The sequence below is a fragment of the Grammomys surdaster genome, unplaced genomic scaffold, assembly GCF_004785775.1.
Source record: "Grammomys surdaster isolate TR1022 unplaced genomic scaffold, NIH_TR_1.0 126398, whole genome shotgun sequence".
NCBI lineage: Eukaryota > Metazoa > Chordata > Mammalia > Rodentia > Muridae > Grammomys > Grammomys surdaster.
This window is the reverse complement of record NW_021621192.1, coordinates 3,607,207-3,631,305: the sequence shown is the minus strand read 5'-3', so window position 1 is coordinate 3,631,305 and position 24,099 is coordinate 3,607,207. Positions and strand designations below refer to the sequence as shown.

The 24,099-nt window shown below is 37.6% G+C and overlaps 1 protein-coding gene across 16 annotated transcripts in view; it reads left to right on the top strand.

The window, feature by feature from the left end:
• Abi3bp (ABI family member 3 binding protein) overlaps positions 1-24,099 on the top strand; it is a 204,500-nt gene that overhangs the window by 77,525 nt on the left and 102,876 nt on the right. For all 16 annotated transcript variants that reach the window (XM_028760248.1, XM_028760247.1, XM_028760246.1 and 13 more), the window contains exons 4-6: positions 4,120-4,252; positions 14,865-15,046; positions 16,078-16,133. In XM_028760248.1, the coding sequence (XP_028616081.1) occupies positions 4,120-4,252; positions 14,865-15,046; positions 16,078-16,133 (371 nt within the window). The remainder of the gene's footprint in view (positions 1-4,119; positions 4,253-14,864; positions 15,047-16,077; positions 16,134-24,099) is intronic.

The window sequence follows — 24,099 nt, the reverse complement described above, 5'->3', positions numbered from 1 at the left end:
TGCAGGTGGGGAAAGGTAGGGGGTGAGGGTAAGGGCGAGGGTCCTGGTTTCTGGCATGGGAGAATTCGAAGATGGGGATGAGGGAGTGGGAGGGTGGATGGTGCACACCCTCATAGAAGTAGCAGGAGAGGGGACGGGACAAAAGGTTTCTGGGGGGAGTGGGGAAAGATTGAAATGGGAGATATTTAGAAAACGGCGCCTGGTCCGGCTTGTTCCTGGGCAGCTGCCATGTTCCCGCTGCTCTGGGTCTGACCATGGCTCCAGCTAGCTAGAGGCATTGGCCCTGGCATCCATGAGACACTAGTGTGGTGGATGACTCTGCCAATCCGCCAGGCTGCCGCCACAAATTTCGGCTGAGCCCCAGACAATACCCGCCATTCTCGTGGTACCTGATAGAATGAAGACTCTTAAAGATTATCTAATGGATTTATATATTTGGAAATGCTCAATTAACAAGATGCCCACATAATTAAAATAGTTACCCAATATCTAACCTTTGAAATATGTTGCTACCCAGGACTGCTCTCGACCCATCAGTCCTTCTCCATGGTTGCTAGCCTCCCTCCTCTTTCTCCTCCTCTTTTTCCTCCTTTCCTTCTCATTCCCACTCCTTGCTCCTTCCACTCTTAGCTCCTCCCCAGTTACTGAGCTTTATTGCAAATATAATGTAGTAGAAAATTATCTTGCTGCAAAAGGGGATAACATCTGAAATGTAAATAAATAAAATATCCATATTTTTAAAAAGAAAGAGCAATAGATGTTTACACTGACCAAAATACATTACCTAACTGTATGAAGTTGTCATAGAAGAAAAATAAATAGATGGTAAAATTAAGGCTAGTTTCTGTTACATAATGAAGCCCCATTTCAAAATATTTTCTCTACTTGCTTCTGTTATATAAAAGTGTAACTGCCTTTTAATTATTAAAATAAACAAAATTGAAAAAATATTAATATGTATACATATGTAAATACGTATAAGTATATAAACATACATTAGTATGTATATACAAATATACAAGCATATAAACATAAACATATACATATAATATATACATATACACACACATATATACATACATGCATACATACATATGCCTCTTGTCTCAAGGCAAAAGGGGAAACTCAGTATCTCAGGTCAATGTTTCAAAGTTTTGAACATTAAGGTCAAATGTGAATATGATAGTTTTAGATTCTGGTTTCAGACAGCTATTCAGTGAACTGTTTATGTAACTCTTATCATTTAAATAAAGTCTTAAAGGAAAAATCAGACTCCTGGGGCTTTTTTTTTGTTTTTTTTTTGTTTTTTGTTTTTTCGAGACAGGGTTTCTCTGTGTAGCCCGGCTGTCCTCGAACTCACTCTGTAGACCAGGCTGGCCTCGAACTCAGAAATCCACCTGCCTCTGCCTCCCAAGTGCTGGGATTAAAGGCATGTGCCACCACTGCCCAGCTCCTGGGGCTTTTATAATAATAATTTCTACCTTCATATCATTTCTACGTTTCTTATACTGGCCGTGGAGATTATTTTCAGTTTCTTATTCACAGCTCAGGATATGGTTTTATCTAGCTCAATAGCTTACCTTTCCTCTCCAACAATGGACAGCATCTCTGTTTTTTTGGATTCTTCATCTGGGAGAGATGCAGTGACTAATGGAATCAGTTCCATTTTGTTTTGCATTCGCATCTGCCATATAGATTCTAATTAGCTAATTTTTCTCACATTATAATCACCAAGTTAGTGACATAATTGTTTGATCATGCAAGCTTAAGATCCCTTGGGGAATAGAATATACACTTTTGATCTCTAAGCTGCATTTCATCTCTTCATACACAGTGAGCCGAGCCAAGGATGCACTTCAAAGAAAGTTTAAAAATAATCAAGGAAACCGAAATATGAGTTTTGAACTTGCATTCTATGTAATTTTAGTCACCCTTGAAACTTTTCTGGCTCTTACTGTTCAGTTATAAAATAATGCTCTTGTGTTACATTCACAATAGTCAATTCAGAATCAGGAAGAACCGTATAATCACCTCATGTTTGTTTCCAAGCTGTGTCTGTTCCTACCTTCAATCAAGATTCTCATCTTTCCTCCTTAACGGTCACATGTACACCATTCACATCACCATCTGCACGATGACAGACGCATCTGGGAAGGTTTATAGAGAAGAGTACTCACATGTTGGGAACCAATTAAATGACTATGATCCTCGTAAAAACTTTAGACATCGTTAAGAGGTCAGCTCTCCTAGTTACGTTTCTAGTCTTTTGTTACTAAGTCAAGTACCTGAGATAATCACCTTATATGGAGAAAAGGTTTAGTGTGGCCCAGAGCTTAGAGTTTGATTCCATAATTGCTGGGGCCCATTTTTTAAGACCTATGGTGGGACAGCATGGAAGGAGGACACTGATGCTCACCTAATGAGCAGAATGCAAAAGACGGAAAAGAGGAAAAGACTGGGATTCCATGATTGCCCTTTTAGGTTGTACCCCAAAGATCTAAAATCTTTCCATTATCTGCTTACTTGTAGTAACTTCTAGTTCCAGCATGAGATGAAGACCAAGCCATTAGCTCATGGACTTTGGGGAGATAGTTACTCAAATCATAGAACCATATGTAATAAAAAGTTACTGTTTATTTTTTAAAAATTGAAGGTGTTTGATATTTTACCATTAGGAAACGCCAGATGGTTAAGGATATAGGCTTACTCTGCTTTGAACATTACTCCATGTAAGCAGGTATTGAAAGATACGGCACCTCATAAATAAGCCAACTGCATTAGAACATGGGCATTTTATACCACTAGGTTGTGTAGATTCTGGACTTAGAGGCGTTCTTCCTGGGGTCATAATTAACAGAACTTAAAGAAGCAGATGTGACATTTTTCAAGACTATTTGATTCAAATAGTCACCGTTGCACTCACTGGCAGGGTCCTGTCTTACCCACTTTAACAAAGGTCCCAGGCACTGTGCTGTCTTGTTCCATGTCCATTAGGTTGAGAAAACAGAAGTTCTTCCTATAATAAACACAATATGCCCAGTCTCGTGACATAAAGAAGGAACTCAGTGGGGATATAATTTTATGAGACTTTAGTTTTAGAATTTTGATTTTATTTCCCTGGTTGACCCTGTGTTCAAGGTTCTTCCTTTCCCTATCTTCTCAGTGCTATAGATTCAAATGATTTTGAAAATTGTAATGCTTATTCCCCTTTAACCTCCCCATACCCCCCCATCACTAACCCCATGGGCTTGAGAAGATTCTATTGTCATTCATTAGTGTAACTTGTGGTACTTCCCAGACTCAATTAATCTCATCAGAACAACTGTGCTTTCTGTATTACACCTACCTTAAAGGCATTATTAAAAATATAGGTACCTTTCTATTTGTGTGCTTGCTATAAGCATAGGTCTATTACAGTATTATATCAAGGGAGCTTACAGTTTAAGTTATATTTTAAAATATAATATAACATTATTATACCTAATATTAAATTATATAATGTCAATACTTAGTATAATATTAATAATAAATAATATGACATGCAACTGCCATAATAATTTTCTTTTCTTTTTGGAAGATGTAAATAAATCTAAAAGACATAGTTTAAACTTATTTCTGAAAGAAATAATGCAAGTGTCATGTGTATACACAGGAATGAAAGCATTTGTGTGTCTACTTCATTAATCATAGTCAACACCTTCATAACTATATGACTCAGGAAAACTAAAGCTAGGTATCATTGCATAGCATATGGCTTATTTATGGATATATATGGAAACATATAGTATGCATATATGTGCACATATAAACATGCACACCCAAGATCAATAAAGCATTTCCTCTGACTCACGTTTAAATTCATGAACAAAAATCAGTTTTGTAGACAATATAAAAACCTATAACATTCTCAAAAAATTTATAAAACATTATTGGTATATTTTCAAAAGCACACTCATGAAGACCAGAAATGACTCAGAAAAATATCTTGTTGACAGTATAGAAGCTAAACTAAACAGAAAAGGATTATCATCTTTTTAAGTCATCTTTACACATGCTTTTTACTTCAAACATCAGTTGAAAGGCACTGTGTGTAGGATTAATTGTGTGTTACCTCCACAGGGAAATCTCGCCCTCGCAAACCCCTCCAGCTGGTGGTGGGTACGTTGACACCGAGCTCTGTCTTCCTGTCCTGGGGGTTCCTCATCAACCCACACCACGACTGGACGTTGCCGAGTCACTGTCCCAATGACAGGTAAGTCCCCATATTGGAAATTACTTTTCATTGCTTTTGATGTAGTTACATGTGCTTAGGAAAACTTTGGACCCTTAGCATTTACTTATCACCTATTAGCTACATAGTGGTCTAGGTATGAGGTATGCATTAATATCTAAGACAGGGACCCTGCCATTGACAGCACTGAGATCTATCAGAGTAGAAAATATATGGATATGTTTACCAGCAAATGAGCCAACACAAGGGGAAGGAGCAAATACCAAATGGGCAGTATCATGCAAAAAGCATAGAGGAGTGGCCTAAGGAACTAAAGAGTTATATGTATATGGTGGATATATATGTATATGGTGTATTTATGTATGCATACATAAATATATATGTATGTATGTATAGTGATATGTTTTACATATATATATACATATATATGTACAATGTGTGTATGTATGTATGTATGTGCATCCTTTCAAATAATCTAAAATATTCCTTACTTCACTAGTAAGCCTATGACTTATTTTGCTTGGTTGGTTCTTGAAAGTACTTATATTTTTATAATAATCCCAGTTGTTAGTGTATGCCAATGCTCAAAAAATAAATATATAGAGATAGGGCTCTACTTTGTAACTCGGGCTGACCTTGATCTACCTGACTCCACCTCCCAAGTTGGATTGTCGATATGAAATTTGAAGAATGTTTGAAGCAGTAGGCCTTGAAGTCTGGCCTCAATCTAGCTGCATCACTATTGCCATCATTGCCATCATTGCCATCATTGAAGTCTGGCCTCAATCTAGCTGCATCACTATTGCCATCATTGGGGAACAGGTAACATAGGAATTGAAGGTCCTCTCCCCCAAGACTTTATCGGATCAGAAATTCTGAGTGTGGGCTAAACCATCTGTGTTTCAAAAAGAGTTCCAAATGATTCTGATATCTACTGGTGTTGAAGAAGACTGGCTTAGGAAGCTGGATGTGCACACACACGGGAGAATTAAGCAGAGGTGAAGTGAGTGCTTTTTTTGGCAAAAGAAATGAAGACAGTTACATTTTTATATCACTGCAAATCATTTGTCCTTACACCCAACACACTGTTTAGATCTGTCTGGAAATAAGCAATGTGTTAAACACTGAGCCATGATCCCAAGTAGCTTATATGTAGTATTTGCTTTTCATAAATATTTACTACATAAGTAGCCAAATCCAAAAGTTTTGGCTGTATGTGTTTGCAAAATTTTCAAGGTTCAAGACTCTTAAAAAGACTTTTTTGGTTCTTATTTTAAGTATACTAGAAATTATTTCAAATTTTGAGAAAAATCTGCATTTCTACTTTAAAGTTAAAAAGCGAGGTATAATTTAAACAGTAAAATCTATAAAACGTATACAGTTCAAGTTATAAATATATGACATTATATATTTGATAACATTAAGAAATAGAATACAGTTTCTAGTCTCTGCACCTTGGGCAACTGTGGGTCTCTGTGTTAATCACCATCTACTGCAAATAGATGTTTCTCTGATGAGGGTTGAGAGATGCCCTAATCTATAGGTATAAAGGCTAGTCAGGAGTCTGTTTAATACTATGTTCATGTATCAGCCTATTAGGTTCTTGCTGAGGGCCTATAACCTATTCAGCTCAAGGTTCGTGGCCCAGTGATGGTGCCAGGTATGGGTTTCATCTTGTGGCATGAGACCTAAATCCACCAGAATGTGATTGGTTACTCCCATGATGTTCATTTCACAGCTGCACTTGTGAGCATGTCTTGCAAGGCCAATCATTACTGTAACCCTCAGGGATCACAGTTAGGCAAGATAGTGATGATTTTCTCCTCTGGTAGCATGCATAGCACCTTCAAACAACATGAAAGTAAGCCAGTAGGTAAGAAGGAAACTTTCAGGTGAAGCCCAGCTTGACTTCTCCATGTTCTATGACTTCAGCAATAGGGTCTTGTTGTCGAGTTCTGGGAGGTAACAAAGAGCAGTAGCAATGTTTGGAGGTCTATGAAAGCTCATTGGCCTACATCCAAACATTGAGAAACATTGATAACCTTTCCTTGCCGTGGGATTTTTTAATATATTAGTCTGTAATATCTAGTAACAATATCGAGCTATTGGAAGGAAGTGAGGGTGGTTTTAGTTGGGGCCGGGGATAAAACGGTCAAAACATATAGTAGGCAATTCTCAAAAGAACTAATTTAAAAAGGAGAAAATAAATAAACAAAATTCTAGAAAGTACCCTCCCCTAGAAACATCCTCTGATTGAATTTTCAGTCACTATGGATTAGTTTTGCTTCCTCTAGAAACCTGTATAAATGGAATAACATTGTAAGGGAAGGTTGGGCTGTCTTCATTATTCCAGCATGCTTTTGAATTGCATTTCTAACGTTGCATGTGTCAAAGTCTATTACTTTTTATATTCCTGAGTAGCATTCCATTATGGGAATATCCTAGTTCATTGTATATTCTTCTGATGGTGGGTACAAGAATCATGTTGATAGGACTGGAGAGATAGGTCAGAGGTTAAGAGCACTGGCTGTTCTTCCAGAGGACCAAGTTTTAACTCCCAGTAACCACATGACATTCTCAACCATCTTAACTCCAGTTCTAGAAGATCTGGTACCTTTTTGGGCCTCCAAGGGCACTGAATAAACATGATACACATACGTGCATGCAGGCAAAATATCAATACATGTAAAATAAAAATTAAAAAAGTGTTGATGATTTAATGACTGTAGCACACATTTTTATACATGGCTTTGAGTATATGAGTTAATTTCTCTCAGAAGAAAGTACCTCAAATTGGAATTGCTGCATTGCAGAAATGTTTGTAGGATGACTTCATCTGTGTGTGCTGTAAATCCTCTTCAGTATTGTGTGTTACGGCATTTTCCACCATTGCTCTCCTGAAGTAGTGTTGACCCATGAATTACTTTCAACCTTCAAGTCCCTCGCTCTACGGATAGCTGAGCACATCGTGTGAGCTTTCGCGCTGTGTGATTATTTTTGTAGGGTTCTATTCTTGTCTAAACTATGCTTGAAATGAAATGCCTTTTAAAGTCGTTGCAAGTTCCCCAAAAGAACCTTTTAAATTACTTTGATTAGGGAATCTAAATGGAAAAGAAATCAAATCAAAATTTCCTTCTGATGCCCGTGGTCCACAAGGGATAAAATAGCATGTGGATGATGATTTCCAAAACTGTTTCTCAAAAAAAAGTCATTTTAAAATGTTTCAAAGAATCTAAAGTATTCCTTATTTTACCCACCACTAAGCTTGAGACTTATTTGACTTGGAAAATACACTCTTGAAAGTGCATATTTGTCTTACAATAATTCCAGTTTTTAGAAGAGTAGTCTAGTATGCCAACACTGAGAAAATAATGTGTGGGTTGGTTTTTCCCTTTTAAAAAACTCCTCTTAAAAAAAGAAGAAGAATGAGGGAGAGAAGAAGAAGGAAAGCAATTTGATATTCTTACAATAAAATGCAATTTGGTTTTAATGGTTGCTCGGCTCACTTGATGGATCCTTGAAATGACATGCTCCACCAAGGTCCGTAGCAGCCAGGGGAATTCTTGGAGCATGTGGAGCAAGTATCCTCTAGTATCTTGTGACTTTCCTTCATTTATGTTTTGATAATACTAACTTATCCATGAAGAATTTATCTATACTTGGTTCTGATGGACAAAGGTTGCCACAGTTGGCAGCAAAGATGGACAAAGAATTTAGAGAAGGTTGGTATAGCAAGTAGCTGACCATCTTTTTACAGGTCATGGACTCTTAAAAACTCATCTACTTCAGACCTTAAATACATCTCACCATTCCTCTGGCTCACCAATTCTGGCCCTGCCCTTGTCATTAAATAAAAGTAGCCATGTATACCAAATCACAGTATTCAAAATTCTGCATTGAGTAAATTCAAAAGATTCCAGTATCATGTTAAAAATAATTGCATCTTTACAAATCTGAGTTGGCAAAATAGGCACCTGTTAGGATATGACTAGGAGAAGAATTATAGAATCATGGGTGAAAAGGAATATTTTAAGTACTTGTGGATTCTGCTTCCCCAGACCTCTTTGCTCCCAGGTCAGCACAGTTGATAGTGAGCTGACATTCTAAAGCCTTTGCCATGTTTCAGAAAAACAAGTAGTGCTTGTTTAAAAGCACTAGAAATACTGTACACACTATAAACACCCAAATGCCTCTACCAGAGCTGCAAATAATTAGAAACAGACTTAGAGATGTCTATTCTCATATATTTATGCTACATTTTATGAGATTAGACCAGTCTACTAGGTTAGAATAAGCAATAACAGCTTAAGGGGATGATAATGTCTTGAAAATTAGAAGACTAATATAGCTAAGATTTTCTTTCAGCCGTATCTTCTTAAAGATTGCTTTAAGTCCTTCTGTAAGAAATGATTTATAAAAACATTTAACATTGGTTTCTAGAAATCTCATTATCTAATGCAGAGAATGTATCAGGGAAGTTGTTTCCTTATGTGTTGATTTTGGGCTTTCCATAGCAAAGCTCTGACTTAGTAAGTTTCCAAGAAGGAAGCCTTGCATTCTGCTTTCAGCTTGTACATGTTCATGGGCTCTCATTTGTATTCCTGCTTACATGCAGCCTGTCTGAGTCTCCCGTGATTTTGGATACTTTTCATAGTTCATGCTGAAAAGTTTTTGTGTTTCATTTTTGACTTTGTACTCAGCAGTTTTCAATGGAAGAAAGTAACATTTGTCCTGAATTTAAGACCAAAAGAGAACTTTCCAAGCTGATGTAGAGGAAGTAATAAGATTGCTTATTTTTCTTTTATCTGAAATTTGTTTTAACATTGATTTTTCCTTTGTCTTCCACATTCTTCCAGCTTGCCAAAACTTTCAAGATTGCTTCATCAGCACTTTGCCAGCTTATGAGAGATTTATAATTTACTCACTTGTCTAAAATTTTTATACTTTGGTTGCTTATTAGTATAATATTAGAGTTCTCTCTTGATCATTCAGGAGTGATATCAACTTTTATTATTGTGATTTGCTTTTGCTCCTGGACTTCCGAAGAAGTGGGTATTTCTCCTGTCTGTGGGTTCTCACTTGATTAAACCTTGGGCTTGTGACTCACCTTTCAGTATAACGATCTGTGGCAGTAGGGACCATGTCCCGAGGCCAGCAGTATACATGAGCTAAATGGTTAAGCAGGAAACTCTCCATACTTTCCATTCTGTGTCGCTATTACCTCCAAAACAACCTGACAAAATTGAGCTGATACCCTTCTTCTGGAAACATCATCTCACTTCTCTTAGCACCTTGGAATGTATTGGAGTTCTCCTTTTATACTAATTCAAATATTAATATTTTACTTCATTTTCTAGTGTCTAAAGGCCCCAGGTCACACTGGTTTTGCTTAAGAGAAGTACTTATATCTGTGTCCTTATCTTTTGCTTCTCTGTTCCCCCATATATGGTCCCACTAAAGCATTTCTCTGCACTCCAGATCGTGAAAGCAGCATGCTGGCCGTGTTCCTTGGCTGTTCGCCTTACCTTAGACCTTGAGTAATGCTGGGCAAACTGATCACTGTCAGCTTGCTCCTCCATTTCAAATTCACCTTGACCTCTGCTCACACCTCTCTCCTCCAAGGATCACGCTTCTGACTTTATTACATCTAATTTTATTTCTTCTCACATCCTTTAAGCTTTGGGTCCTTGGTACTTGGCCTCTTCTCTTTTCCAGTTGCTCCTTCTTGCTGCTGTATCCCGCCTTCTGATTGCAAACAGACTCAAGATTTGCATAGCCACGCTCACCCCAAGAAAACATGTCTTGATTATATTCTGTCTTCTATATTTCTTTTCAACCTTTCTTAACTCCTGAGGCTATTCTTATGTACTTGATTTCTGCAGCATCCCTGTCCCTCCTCACTAGCTCCTACCCCGTTCCTACTGTTTCACTGAATCGTCTTAATCACCAGTGAGCTATTAATTACTAAATCCAGAAGGATTTTCTAAGCTGTTATTCTTCTCTATAGAATTATTGGTCAGACGATCAGTTTAAAAATTACCACAAGCATTTAAAAATAATATACTTGCCCTTAAATGCTTTGTTAGAATAGAAAAGATGCGTGTAAGAGAAATAACATTAGGAAACATACATGGATCTAATAGAAAGATTAGACACGAAGGGAGGAGAGACTTGGAAGTTCACAGAAAGGTGGGTTATGCAAAGACTGGACTCAGGGAAGATTTTAAGGTAGACATGAAACTTATGGAAACTTAGATCATTCATTGTATTTTATCATTAGATTTCAGTCTACTAAAGATACCATACACCAGAGTATAAAGGGGCCTGGATATTTTTATCATTAAGAAGTGGAAGAAATTAGGTTATGCTTATAGTGAAATGAAAGGGTTCAGAGAGTGTTGAGTTTATTGTGGCTTTGATAGGTCTCAAAACACCTCCACAATTTCCTTGGAAGATCAAAAGAAAAGTTGATGTGCTTACGAAGAAAGAAACTTGTATAAATTACCGATGAGGTTACTTTTGAGAAAAGGAGACTGTATTTCATCTCCTGAATTACCATGAGGGAGGGAGGGATGCACAAGGGTGGAGAGTGTGCAGAATCTCTGGTCATGGGGGCTGTTCTCTATAAAGAACATTAGCAAAGGGGTATTAGGAGGAATCCTCAGACACAGGATAGGGAACATTGTATAGGGCCCATGTTTTGGGAAATAACAGTTGTGTCAAAATGCAGCTCTTGCTGTAAAAGTGTAGTCTACGGGGTGCCTAATGATGGAAGAGTTTGCAAGTGTAAAAGTGTAGTCTACGGGGTGCCTAATGATGGGAGAGTTTGCAAGGAATAAATTAATCTTGATGTTCTCTACTTTTCCCCTAAGTATAGTTCATTGCCAGCTGCTACATCATAAATTTAGTTTTTTTTTCTTTTTGCCTCAGGGAGGTTTTTAGAATAGAATATCTAATCTGTTGCTGAAAAAAAATGTATAAAGAATCACAAAAGGTGTTTCGTTCCAAACTTTTTGAAAAAATTTATTTGTATGAAGGAACAGCTCCCCCGAGGCCATGCGGTTGTTGGCAGTAGGCTTATGATCAAGGCACTACCAATTTTGAAGGCCCCATGAATTTTTTTTTAAATGAGGCTTTTACTGTGTAGCCCAGGATAGCCCAGGGTGGCCCAGGGTAGCCCTCATGATCCTCCAGTTTAGTGCTTTGATTACAAGTGAGCATCACTAGGCTCCAACTTGCTGTCTGTAGTTTCAGAAGACCCGTAGCCTTTCTCTATGGTTGTGCTCAAACTTAATCATCCGCAAAAGTACCATTCGATCCTGAACATTCTCAGACAATGAAGATAATGTTGACTATGCATTAAGGTGAATACAAGTAAAATAACAAGTTAAAAAAGCCTTGGGCAACACTAAACTGACTGTTCTCCGATTCTGGGTCATTTTATGTTTACTTTCATTTACTTTTGCCAAGCTGCAGAGCAGAAAGAGAATTCAGAGCAGACTAGAAAGTACAGCTTAGGACTCAGAAAAGAGGATGGAGGATTTGAGTATCTTCCAGCTGTAGTTGCCCCCGGGCCTCTTCTAATTCCATAAAGTCTTGCTTTGCTAAGACTTTATTGACAAACTGAAATCAACAAGAATGCGAAGTCTTCTGCAACGCAAGCTTTTTATTATGTTTTGCCTCAACTTAATGACAAGTTTAGGGAAATGGTTTAGTTTGTTAAGTTGTCCTCAGGAAAAGTGAATTTGCAAAATGTAAGTATAAACCCAATGGCTTAAATTGTTCTTTGCTGATGATTGAAAAACTTCACTGAGAGCACTTGCAATCTAATTTTAAAATGACCCAAGGAGAAGCTAAGCATCCTATCTTGTTCTGTAAGACTTAGAAGCCACTTACCTTATTTGCATTTCAATGTAGATGGCGCTGAGACAGGTCAGATTGAATATTATAGAGGAAGAGAGGCACAGGGACTTGTACCACTTATAAAGAATTTGGTATAAGAGAGGGTGTTGTAACTGAAACAGATGAACTTTACAGGATGAATTGTTTTTAATGGGAAGCTGAGGATCTTTGAAACCCATGGAACATTCTCTCCCAGTTTCTTCATTGGCAGGCTATATACAACACTAAGCTGATTAGAAAGCTGTGGGCCTGTCCCTAGCAGCTCAGCTAGCAAGGGGATCCTGACTCATGCCTGGTGTTAATTCCTCAGGAATATATTCCTACTATGGGGGGGGGCAGAGTTGTAAGGGCTTATCTGCTTTGGTTTTAGCTTCTTGGCATTTCTCTAAGGCCCCTTAAGAGCCAGGAAGTGGTGGAAAGGAGGAGGGCAACAAAAATTCCATGTATCATGCTTGTCAAGTGATGCATTTCAAAAATCACTGTTGAGACTTGGACTTACAAGACACAGAGGACTCATATCCTATAACATTTGTTACTGGTAGCAGTGAGCACTCTGGCTGGACCAGCCCCCTTCACTCATTGGGCTTTTTGTTATTTTGGAAAGGAAGTGTAGAGCCCAAGATTAGCTTTTACTGGAGAAAAATGAAGCTAATGATTGGCTGCAAGCATGTCCTGGCCTTGCAACTACTGAGAAAGTAGGCTGTGTATACAAAGCCTCTCCCCCAAACCCCTAGTTTCTAAAATCTAAAGCCCCTGCTAACTTTATGGACCTGGGAGCTGGGCACATATTCTCCCTGACAATACACTTAGGTTTAACCTTTGGCTTAATATCTCCTCCTGTCACTATCTGAAAATCCTGTTACTTTTAAACAAAGGTTCTGCCTTTTTGCTTTGTAAAGTCTACAGTTTATGTTCAGTCCCCTGCTTCTTAAGATTCTAGGCAAATGTATTTGTATCATCAAGAAAGTGTGCCTAGAAAAGGTAATGAACATAAAGTAAACTTAGTCATTAGTGGGTATCCGGTAAATGCATTTAGCCTGAATAAATGAGTGACCTTAAAATCCTAAAAACAAACAAACAAACGAAAACCCAAAAAACCAAAAACCAAAACCAACAAAACACAAAAATTAAAAAAATAAAACCATTTAACCTGAATTTTAGTTAATTTAGCTTTAAAAGGTATGGAGTAGGGGAAATCACTCTAAATTTTGAGAAAAAAATAAAAGTAATTTAAAAGCTCTAAAATAGTATATATATATATATATATATATATATATATATATATATATGTATTGTATTTATTATTATCATAATAATATATGCAGCTATTATTTTGTTCTATTGGCTTAAATTATTTATTTAAGAATATAAAGGAATCACTTATCTGTCAAGATCACCTCTGATACCACTTATCTCCTGTCTCGCTCACTAGTAATCAAAGCTCAACTTTAAATTTGACATACTCCCCCTATTTGTTACCTCTTTCTAATACTAAGAATAATGCGGAAATTTTCATGTTCTGTACATGATGTGAACCAATACACATCATTTTGTAGTTTGCTATTTTATCCAATGTGCTATTTGCATACCCTGTGTTGATTCTGCTATATCAGTTTATTCTCTTCAGTCTGTAGAGTCGTATGAAACTCGCTCTCCTGACTTGCAGCCTGGGTTACTGTAAGGGCATGTTAGAAACATATCTAGTGGAGCTTTCTTTGGTTTGTGGTTCTGCCACTATCCAAGGTAAAGGACACTAGCTGGAATACTGGGAAAGCCCAGAGATGGTTTACATTCACCAAACAGGATTAATAATTTCTACCATTCAGGATATTTTTTGCGATATTTAAATGAGACAGTTAAACCTGGCATAGACTAGACATGCAAAGCCTCGTGCTAGAGATTATCTTACTATGACATCTAAACTGGAGTATCGTGTGGCCTGAAGCGAGGACATAATGGTGATGTTAAATGTATGCTTTACATTCTTATTGTACCTTTAGCTTAACTATCAATTTTGCTTTTTAAAATAACAATAATTGTGTTTTACTCTTAAAACGTAGTCCTGTATATACCATAAATTCTCAGGTCTGTCTTTTACCAAATATTACTTCTAATACACCCCCATGAAATGAGAAGGTTTGAATTCTTCAAATAAGGAAAAGGTCACACTATCCATAACACCTTGCTTCTGTTCGCTATGCAGTTCGAAAGGGATGAATATCTAGCATTTTCTGTTTCATGTCCCTAAGTAGGTAATAACAGTAATGAGAATTCTGAAGTTGTGGTGGCATGCTGCTGCATGACAAGCTGACTTGGAAATTAAAATGTGAAACAAAAGCAGAGATTTTCTTCAGCTTTTAGAAAAATCAGAACAGTTCAATATTTAATAGAGTCATCTGACTGAAGTCTCATGTGTACTTAGAAACTTGAGGGAGTTGTACTGATGACTCAACAATTAAGAGTGCTTACAGCTCGTCATGAGGGCCAGAGTTTAGATCCCAGCATGGATGTAACAAACCCCACATCCCACAGACAACTGTAATCCTAGACCTGAAAGATACAGCAATGTTTTCTGGGTCCTCTGTATACAAAGACACACAAGTACCTGCAAATGCATGTGAACATATGTTAATATGTGAATATATGCATAAGCAAAATGAACCTTAGAAACTTGGACTTGTATTTTGCATATCCCTGTGTTTTCAAACATGATATTTTCATTATTCAACAGATTTTATACAATTCGATATAGAGAAAAAGATAAGGAAAAGAAATGGATTTTTCAACTCTGCCCAGCTACTGAAACAATTGTGGAAAATCTAAAGCCCAACACAGTTTATGAATTTGGTGTGAAAGACAATATAGAAGGTGGAATTTGGAGTAAGATTTTCAATCATAAGACTATTGTTGGAAGTAAGTATTTATTTGGTTCAATGAAATATTTATTTTTTAATTTGAAATCATTCTATTCTTAGTAGATATTTTCTTTATTTACATTTCAAATGTTATCCCCTTTCCCGGTACCCACCCAAGAAACCCCCTATTCCACCCCTTCCCCCTGCTTCTATGAGGGTGTTCCCCCACCCACCCAACGACTCCCACCTCCCCGCTCTGGCATTCTCCTACACTGAGGCATCAAGCCTCCACAGGACCAAGGGTCTCTCCTCCCATTGATGCCTGACAAGGCCATCCTCAGCTACATATGTGGCTGGAGCCATGGGTCCCTCCATGTGTACTCCTTGGTTGGTGGTTTAGTCCCTGGGAGTTCTGGGGAGGAGGGTTCTGGTTGGTTGATATTGTTGTTCTTCCTATGGAGTTGCAAACCCCAAGAGGAGGCTGATATGGCTGTCTCCCAAGAGACTCTGCTAGAGCCTGACAAATACAGAGGTGGATGCTTGCAGCCTACCATTGGACTGAGCACAGGGTCCCCAGCGGAGGAGTTAAAGAAAGCACTAAAATATTTATTTATTCTTTTTTAGTTGTCAAGTTTAAAACGTTTCACTAGCTGTATAATATAAGTTCATTTTCATGTTATTTTCAATAGTTAACGTGTTCTAGTATTTAAAAATACAAAATAAATAGAATTTATACATCATTATAATGTGTTTTTTAAAAAAATAATGAACAATGTGATGTTTCCAGCTATGTCGCTGTAGTACTTTAAAAGATATATTTGACCTATGAACAGCAACTGAGCTGAACAAATCAAATGTCAATATGTATAAACGTCACATGGAAAGGAAGGCCAGAGGACCACAGCCTACTACAGGGAGCCCTGAACTTCTCTTCCTTACCTGTGCTCACAAAGCATTGGGATCAATTTTTGAAATGAGAGTAAATGAAACTACATAGACTGTGGCTTGGAATTGTCCCCACAGTGATCTAGAATTAAGGAGCAGGAATATTAAAGTGATGACATAATGACATTTCCTCTTTATTTTCAGGTAAAAATAAAGTAAATGGGAAAATCCAAAGCACTTATGACCAGGTCCACTCAGTGGTAGGTGCCAATTTTTTAAGAGTTTTCTTTAAAAGTAATATAATTGTGTTTCTGCTTAGAGGAGGGGGACGGCCCTACTTGTAAGGTACTAAGATTATCTACTGGACACTGAGTAAACGCTTAATGATTTAGGAATTAGCTGCTTTTTTTCCTGGAAATGATAGACATTTGCTTCTAGACCCTTTATAATTTCTGTAAATTCATAATTCACAATTCAGAGATTCGATGCAGTTATTCTAGTATTTGTGTATTTTAGAGTATTTCAAGATTTTATTCATTCTGTCTTGTGAATGTTTTTTGAAGATTTGTTCATTTAGTATGGTGTGTGTGTGTGTGTGTGTGTGTGTGTGTGTGTGTGTACAGGTACAGGTACCTGTGGAGGCCAGGAGAGGGCATCAAATTCCCTGGAACTCCAGATAAGGGCAACTGTGAGACACATAACTCAGAATCCAATCCAGATCCTCTGGAAAAGCAGCAGTTGTCACTAACCACTGAGTGGGCTGTTTTTCATACAACACTTTAAGAGTCGACTGATAGCAACATGTCCTAGGTACAGTGATAAAGTTCACATTTTTTTACATTTTGGAATGATGAAACAACCAACTTGGTTTCGAAATGTACCCAACCTCCAGTCAGCTCTATAAATGTTCATGTTTTGAGCCTTACAGTTCCCACCTCCAACTCTCATGGAAACTCTTAGGTCTACACACCTTTACCATTTTCTCTTGGTTCAGTAAATTGTCCTCATGAACCGTCTTATCATTATGTATGACGTAAGGCATTGTTAAAATCATCAGTGAGAGATGGTTGGTATTTCACATCATATACTCAAGTGTAAGGTAAAAGATGCTACATTATTGAGCAGGTAGAAGAGGCACCAGGGTGAGAGAATGAGAACTTGGTACTGACTTGCGTTGCCATGTGTTTCCATGCCAATCAAATGGGCATAAAGGGGCTTAGTGTGATTTTTCTTATTTTTCTAACCAGATAACTTGGACCCTGCTAGTCCTTTCTCTCTCACTCCCTGACTCCCTTATTCTAGCAATGGTCCCTTTTTACTTTCTTTCCACCTGTAGTTACTCTAGGTTGTTTACTCTCATCTGAAGATTTGCAGCTAGGGACTCCAATGAGAGAACATATCACATTTTTTATTGTTTTATTTTTTTTTCTGGGTCTGGGTACCTAACTAAATACAGTCATTTCTAGTTTCATCCATTTACCTGTGAAGTTAATGATTTATTTTTTTCTCCACAGCTGAATAGTATTTTATAGTGCATGCGTACCACATTTTTATTATCAATTTGTCAATTGAAGGATATTGGGTTGTCTCTATTTCCTACCTATTGTAAATAGAGCAGCAATGAACATGGCTGAGTGACTCTCTGTAGTCATTTGGGTACATATGCCAAGGAGTTAGCATAGCTGGATGATATGGTAGATTTGTTTGAGCATACCGAGAATCCTCCACATTGATTTTTCACGGCAGCTGGACCAGTTTGCAGTTCCACCAACAGTGAATAAATGCTCTCTTTTTCTGGCACCCCTCTAGCATTTGGCAGTTGCTCTGCTGAACTTTTCCATTCTGACTGGAATAAGATGGCACCTCAAAGTCATTTTGATTTGCATTTTCCTAATTGCTAGGGACAATGAAAATTTTAAAAAATCTCAATAGTATGATTTTTTATAAAATCAACTATGGCAGATTTTTATAAAATTGGATGTTCCAGATTTTGGTGCATATATGTTTAGGATGGTGATGACTTCTTACTTAATGGTTCCCTGGTGAGAATAACATGTCCTTTATCTTTTCTGATTAGCCTAAGTTTGATTTGCTCTTCCCTGTCAGACTATAGGAGAGTGATGCTTTCTTCCTGGTCCCATTTGACTGAAGCTCTTTTCTTCACCTTTTTGCTCTAAATGTGTGCTGTTCTTTAAAGCTGAAATGTGTTTCGTGTAGACAATGGATAGATGGATATTTTTCCTTGGTCCATTTAGCCAGCTTGTATCTCTTTATTGCAGAACTGAGGCCATTATGTGTATTGACTGCAGTCATGCTGGAATGCATCACTCCAGGCTCTTCGGCTTTCATTCTTTCCAGTAAGAACTCGGCTGTTGTGATGCACTTTCCTTGATGATGTGACCTGTGGTTTTTCTCTTGTCACTTCAGTATTCTTTGTCTGTTCTGTATGCTTTTGGTCTGTACCATTGATCTGGATTCTTCTCTCTCACCTACTTCTATAATCTGAGGATTTTTTTCATTGTTTCCCACAGTTTCTGTATTCTGCTTTCCAGTCACTTAAAGATTTTTTTTCATATTCTTGGGTCATTTCATCCAGATTCTCTACTTCTTCTTCTTCAAGTCCTGATATTTTTATCTTCTGCTTGATTCATGCTGCTTGTAAGGCTTTCCCTCAACTTTTCTGGTTGGGTTATGGGGATTTTTCAATTTCATCCTCACTTCTGCCCAAGTCATCTTTAATATTTCTATATCTTTATCGAATTTTATTTTTAAAATTCTGTATTGCCTTTGTCATTTGCATCTGTTGTATGTTTGTGGTTTTCAGGCAACACTGAGTTGTTTTGTTCACTGAGCTGCTTCTCTGTGTTTTCTTTACACCTATTGAATTCCTTGATGGAGCTTATGGTTGTTCTTCTAGATTCTGTGTCTTGAGGTTGATCCGGTAATTGTTGTGGGGAAAATTTCTAGGACTGGTAGAATTGGTTGGGAGATACTGCCTTGCTCTTTTAGTTTGTTTGTACGTTTACGATGAGATCTGGACATGAGGACCTCCTTCCTCTGTTTGTCCTGTGTCTGATATGGACAGAGCAGGTTGGAGCAAGACACAGGATGTGAAGGATAGTTCGAGCCTAAGAGTTAGATATGACTTATGTCAAAGGAAGTCACATGGACATGGGGCTGCATTGGTGTGTAGGGTATGCATCTAGATCCAACCTGAAGTTTATGACATTATTCTCTGGGCATCATCAAACTTAAATTACATGATCATTGACTTACTCAGTTTCCAGGTTGTAGGCATTCTTATTACTTGTCATTGATTTTTAATTTGAAATAATTAAAATGCCTATTAACAGTTCAGATTTTTAACATTTTTAAGGCTCTTTAGTCTGAAAAGGCAAATTTCTTTCTAAGAAGATTATCCCAGGTTATGATATTACAAGTAGATAACAAGAGCGTATCCTGTTTATCAATAGTCTATATTTGTATCAGTAACTTTTGGTTAATATAATAACTTAATAGTTATATTAATTTTCATATCTGTGAGTGCTGATAGGGTGGTATTATCTTTGCTGTCTTTTTCCATTTAGTGGTCATTAGTTGTGGATCTTTGTTAACTGGGAATTGTGTGAAAATTTTCCTGACTAGGTTAAAGACTTTATGGAATAAAGGATCCTTTGTGACGTCATCTAAAAATATTTTTCTTATATTTGCTATCAACTTTGTTAGTGATAGTTGTTGAAATAGTCATATCTTGAAATGTGCTTCATCTAATAATTAGAATTTCATCTTATCTTCTGTTGTGTTATAGTTTCTGAAGCCTTTCCCTCTGCAGACAACAGATAAATGTATATCTTGCTTTTTAATTTTAGTTTTGGCAATAATTAAACACTGATCTCTAGATTTTCCTTTGCTGTTGTATACGGCAAGACTCTGCATTTCTCTAAGGGATCAGTTGGCCTACTAGCGTGGTTTGAACCATGAGACTCGAAAGTCTCTTTGATTTTGTCTTTCTGGAGTCGAGAAAAACAAACCTGCTACATTGCACAGGAGGAACAGTAGGATACAGTTCCCATTTCATTCTCTTGCAGAACATTCTTCATTCTTTGTTGTAAATGGTTTCCTAGGGAGCAAATCTTATCCTGTACCCTCTTGTCTGCCTTGCCTAATCTTCATGTGATTTAATGATGTCATATCTTTCGTTCCTTCTTCTTCCACTACCACATGTCAATCATTTTTATTTGTTTTTGTCAGAGTACTTCACGTAGGATACATTATTAGTGAGGTTGGGAACAATGATTGGTACTTTGCCACAACAGAATTATTTTTTTTTCTTTTCATAAACAGCTGTGATAGGGCTGTGGAGGAACTTCCTGCATCTGTGATACAGAGCCAAAGTTGTATCACTTCCAGCTGCGAGGTGGAGCATCCCCAAATCCAGCCAGCTGTGATGAGCTATACTTTAGAACTCTCGGTTATTTCCAAAGGAAAACCCGAGTTCATTGAAAAGCTGTTTCAAAGCTCTGTGATATTCTCTTTATGAGCATCCTCTGGATAGCAGAAAAGTGTCTCATGAGCTGACTTCTGTGCTCTCAGGCAGCCTGAGACACAGGAAAGCTCAAAGGACTCACACAGGACAGCCTTTGGCCATAATGTGGTCACATAGGATCTATTCCAAAGTTGAATTAATACTTCAGATGTATATTTCAGTGCAAATGAAGTCTCCAAATATATTCCCATTTCTTCTCTGTGGCCAATCTTAAAAGGTGATATTTCAAGAGGCACGTGATGTCTTACTCTTAGTTCATTCACACAGGGGTTATAAACACAGAAAGGCAGGATGTGGGGAAGGGGATGACACTGGAGTGTGGGTGTTCAGGGGGAATACAGATATCTTTCAGAACCGGGTATCGGCTAGGTGAAGGTTCAGGGGAGAGGTCACTATGACTCTGCCTATGACTCACTTGTCCTTATCTAAGTTGGTATTGTCTGCCCAGGCTACCTATTTACAAGGTCTATGACTACTCGGGCTTATAAATTTCCACAAAAGCTGCCTGTTTACAATAGCTTATAGCCATCTGTTTCAATTTTTTTTTTTTTTACAGAGACCCAAGACTTGGTGTTAGTATACATGTATGACAGGCCTATTGGTGATTTTAGGCCTATGGCTGATTTTAGGCCTTCAGTGTATAAGCAGGGATGCCTCTGACATCTCCTCCCTTCTCTAACTATAGAAGAGCTGTGGCAATTCTAATCTTGCGAAGGCGGGGATAGAAGCCTGACCTCCAGTAATTGAATGGGACCTTTTAATGGCTCTGGTCCCCCTGTTGTTGTCCAGTGAGGCATGAGGGCCATACCCATCCCGATGTCTTTTTCCTGGAGAGGGGATACTTTTGGATGTCTTACTTTTAAGTAAAAAACTTGTTGAAGACTCTTTTCATTCGATATTTTCACAACTAAACATTTGAAATCACAAAATATCCTAACACCCTACTAAAAGGAGTATTTGATACAGGAAAAGTATTTTGACATCGTGCCATCATTTCTAAAAGATAAATAATAATTAGGCTAAAAGTTTGTGCATTAAATCTCACGCCCATGGCCACATTGAATGTGGCAATTTACATAATCAGGTATCTAGTCTGTTGGCAGGCCCCACTTAAGTTATGCCAAGGATATGTGGCTGGGTCTCTTCTGATTGGTTAGTGCCTTTGTTCTACCAGCTGTTAGTATCTTCAATGATGTCACTCCTATCTTTACCTCTAAATAACACAAAGTATTAGCTGTAGCAAAACTGTGATTCTTCACATACAGTGTAAATGCATGATATAAAATGCATATAAGGAAGAAAATGTATATTATAATATTTGTGATGTTTTCTTTTTCAGAGTCTATTTCTTTTTAATGTAATATTTTATTTATTCCTTGTATGCAATAGATTATATACTTTCTATTTAAAGCACATGCTCATGACCTAATGTTTGTTATTAGGTTATTTTTAAAAATCAAATGGTTAAAATTTAAATATATTGTCTCTCTAAAATTTTTTTGATCTAGTATAGTCAGCAAACACCACCAATTATTGATGTACTACCTTTAAGTATATTTTGAAATATAAAGTTATTTGATTCAATTTTCCTCAGAATCTGTGTTCCTATAAATCATGGTGCAAATCCTACCATTTCATTTTCCATTCAAAACCAACTTATTTTAAGAAAGCTACTCCCATAAAATGGAGGATCCCTCAGAGTCTCCTCTTAAAATTTCCACTTCTCAACATGGTTAAGTTCCTAACACATGTTTTTGAAGAGCACATTCAAACCACAGCACCATGCCAGCCCACACTGTGTGACAACCTGAAGTCTTACGTGTACCATATACTCCATGCTCAGGCCCCACAGCAGGTGTGGTGGAGCCCATACCTATTATTCCAACACATGTTCATAGGGGTTCACTAAAACAGAATGAATGTATAAACTATAACACTGATCAGACAAATGAACAAAGAGCATTACGTTATAGTTTCACTTCCATCTTAAAATTTATATAGAGTGAATATAACAAGCATCTTCATTCTTAACATCTGTTTTCTTAAGCAGAAACTTAAACTCACACACACACACACACACACATACACATGCACACACGCACACGCACACACATCACCATTCACCAGAGGTTTATGTCTTATTTCAGTTAACCAGAAACTTGAACGCTTTCAAAAAGAGCATGCTAAAGTCAATTTTATCCAGATGTTAGACTGAAACAGTATGTTTTGTAACTTTCATTAGATCATCCTAAAGTGAATTAAAAGCAGAATTTAAAATGACCAAGTGCCTCTTGTACGGTTTGGCTCTTGAGTCCTTGCAATTAAATTTCAAACTCCCTTTAGCTTCTTCCTAAATGAACAGTTGAAAGTTTGCAGGGCCCGAGAATAAAGTCAAATTCTCAATTGACACTCTGATGCCACAAAAATGCCGAATGGAGAAACTTTGATTCGCATGAATATGAAGTAAAGCTCATTTTCAGTGTACTGTCTAGGACAGAGTTGATATAGTGCAAAAAGTGAATTTAACACTCTTTTCTTGTGTGGCTGTTGCTGTTGTATTTATTTCTGCACAATCATAGGCTTTCTCTAATCATGATAAAATACAATAGCACGACAATCCCCCCCTGACCCACACTCAGTTTATCTCCACTGGCTCTCCGTTTCCATTCCAGTGTCATTTCTGCACCGAGCAGCACCAACTTCGTACTCTGTGATTTTCTTGCTCAAGGTGTAGCACGCTGGTTAATCAGTCTATTCACTGTTAGTGCAATCTGAGATGTCTATAAAGTGACAGGATTTTTGAGGAAAAGAATTTATTTCTTACAGAGCAGTAAGTGTTATCCTTACCTTTATGTTATAAACATTCAGAAAATATTTGTAAGTGAGGAGGATGGAAATTGTAGAGGGAATAGTGATAGAGGTCACAGCAAGGCTGAGGGGTCAGCAAGTTGCAGAACAACGATACAGCAGAGAAACTGCCTAAGAATGTCATTGCTAGGGTGCTAGTCATACCTATGTGTATCTTATTGCGTTGTTTTGTATGGCTGTAAGAAGATGCTACAGCCTGGGTAATTCATAAAGACCATTGTCTTGGCATTTCTACTGCTGCAAAAAACCACCAATGACCAAAAAGCAACTTACGGAGGAAAGGATTTATTCAGCTTATACTTTCACGTTGCTGTTCATCACCAAAGGAAATCAGGGCAGGAACTTAGAACAAAGCAGGAACCAGGAAGGAGGAGCTGGTGCACAGGCCATGGAGAAGTGTTGCTTCCTGGTGAGTGCCCCATGGCTTGTGGATTCTGCTTTCTTCTAGAATCCAAGACCACCAGCCCAGGGATAGAATCACCCACAATGGGCTGAGCCTTTCCCCATCAGTAACTATTAAGAAAATGCCTTACAGCTGGATCCTACGGAGGCATTTTCTCAGTTAAGGTTTCCTTCTTTAAGATAACTCTAGTTTGTGTGTCAAGTTGACATAGCTGGAGAGTACAACCATAGATAAATATGCTATGTATAATGCTAAAGACAGGGAACTCTAAGACCAAGGAGCTGGCACCTAGTAAAAGCCTTCACAGTATGTTATCCTATGACAGGAAGCAAAAGGAAAAGAGGGAGGTGAGGCAGGCTTAGTATATTATTTGTTTCTTCATTGAGTTTCTATTGTAGCAAACACCACA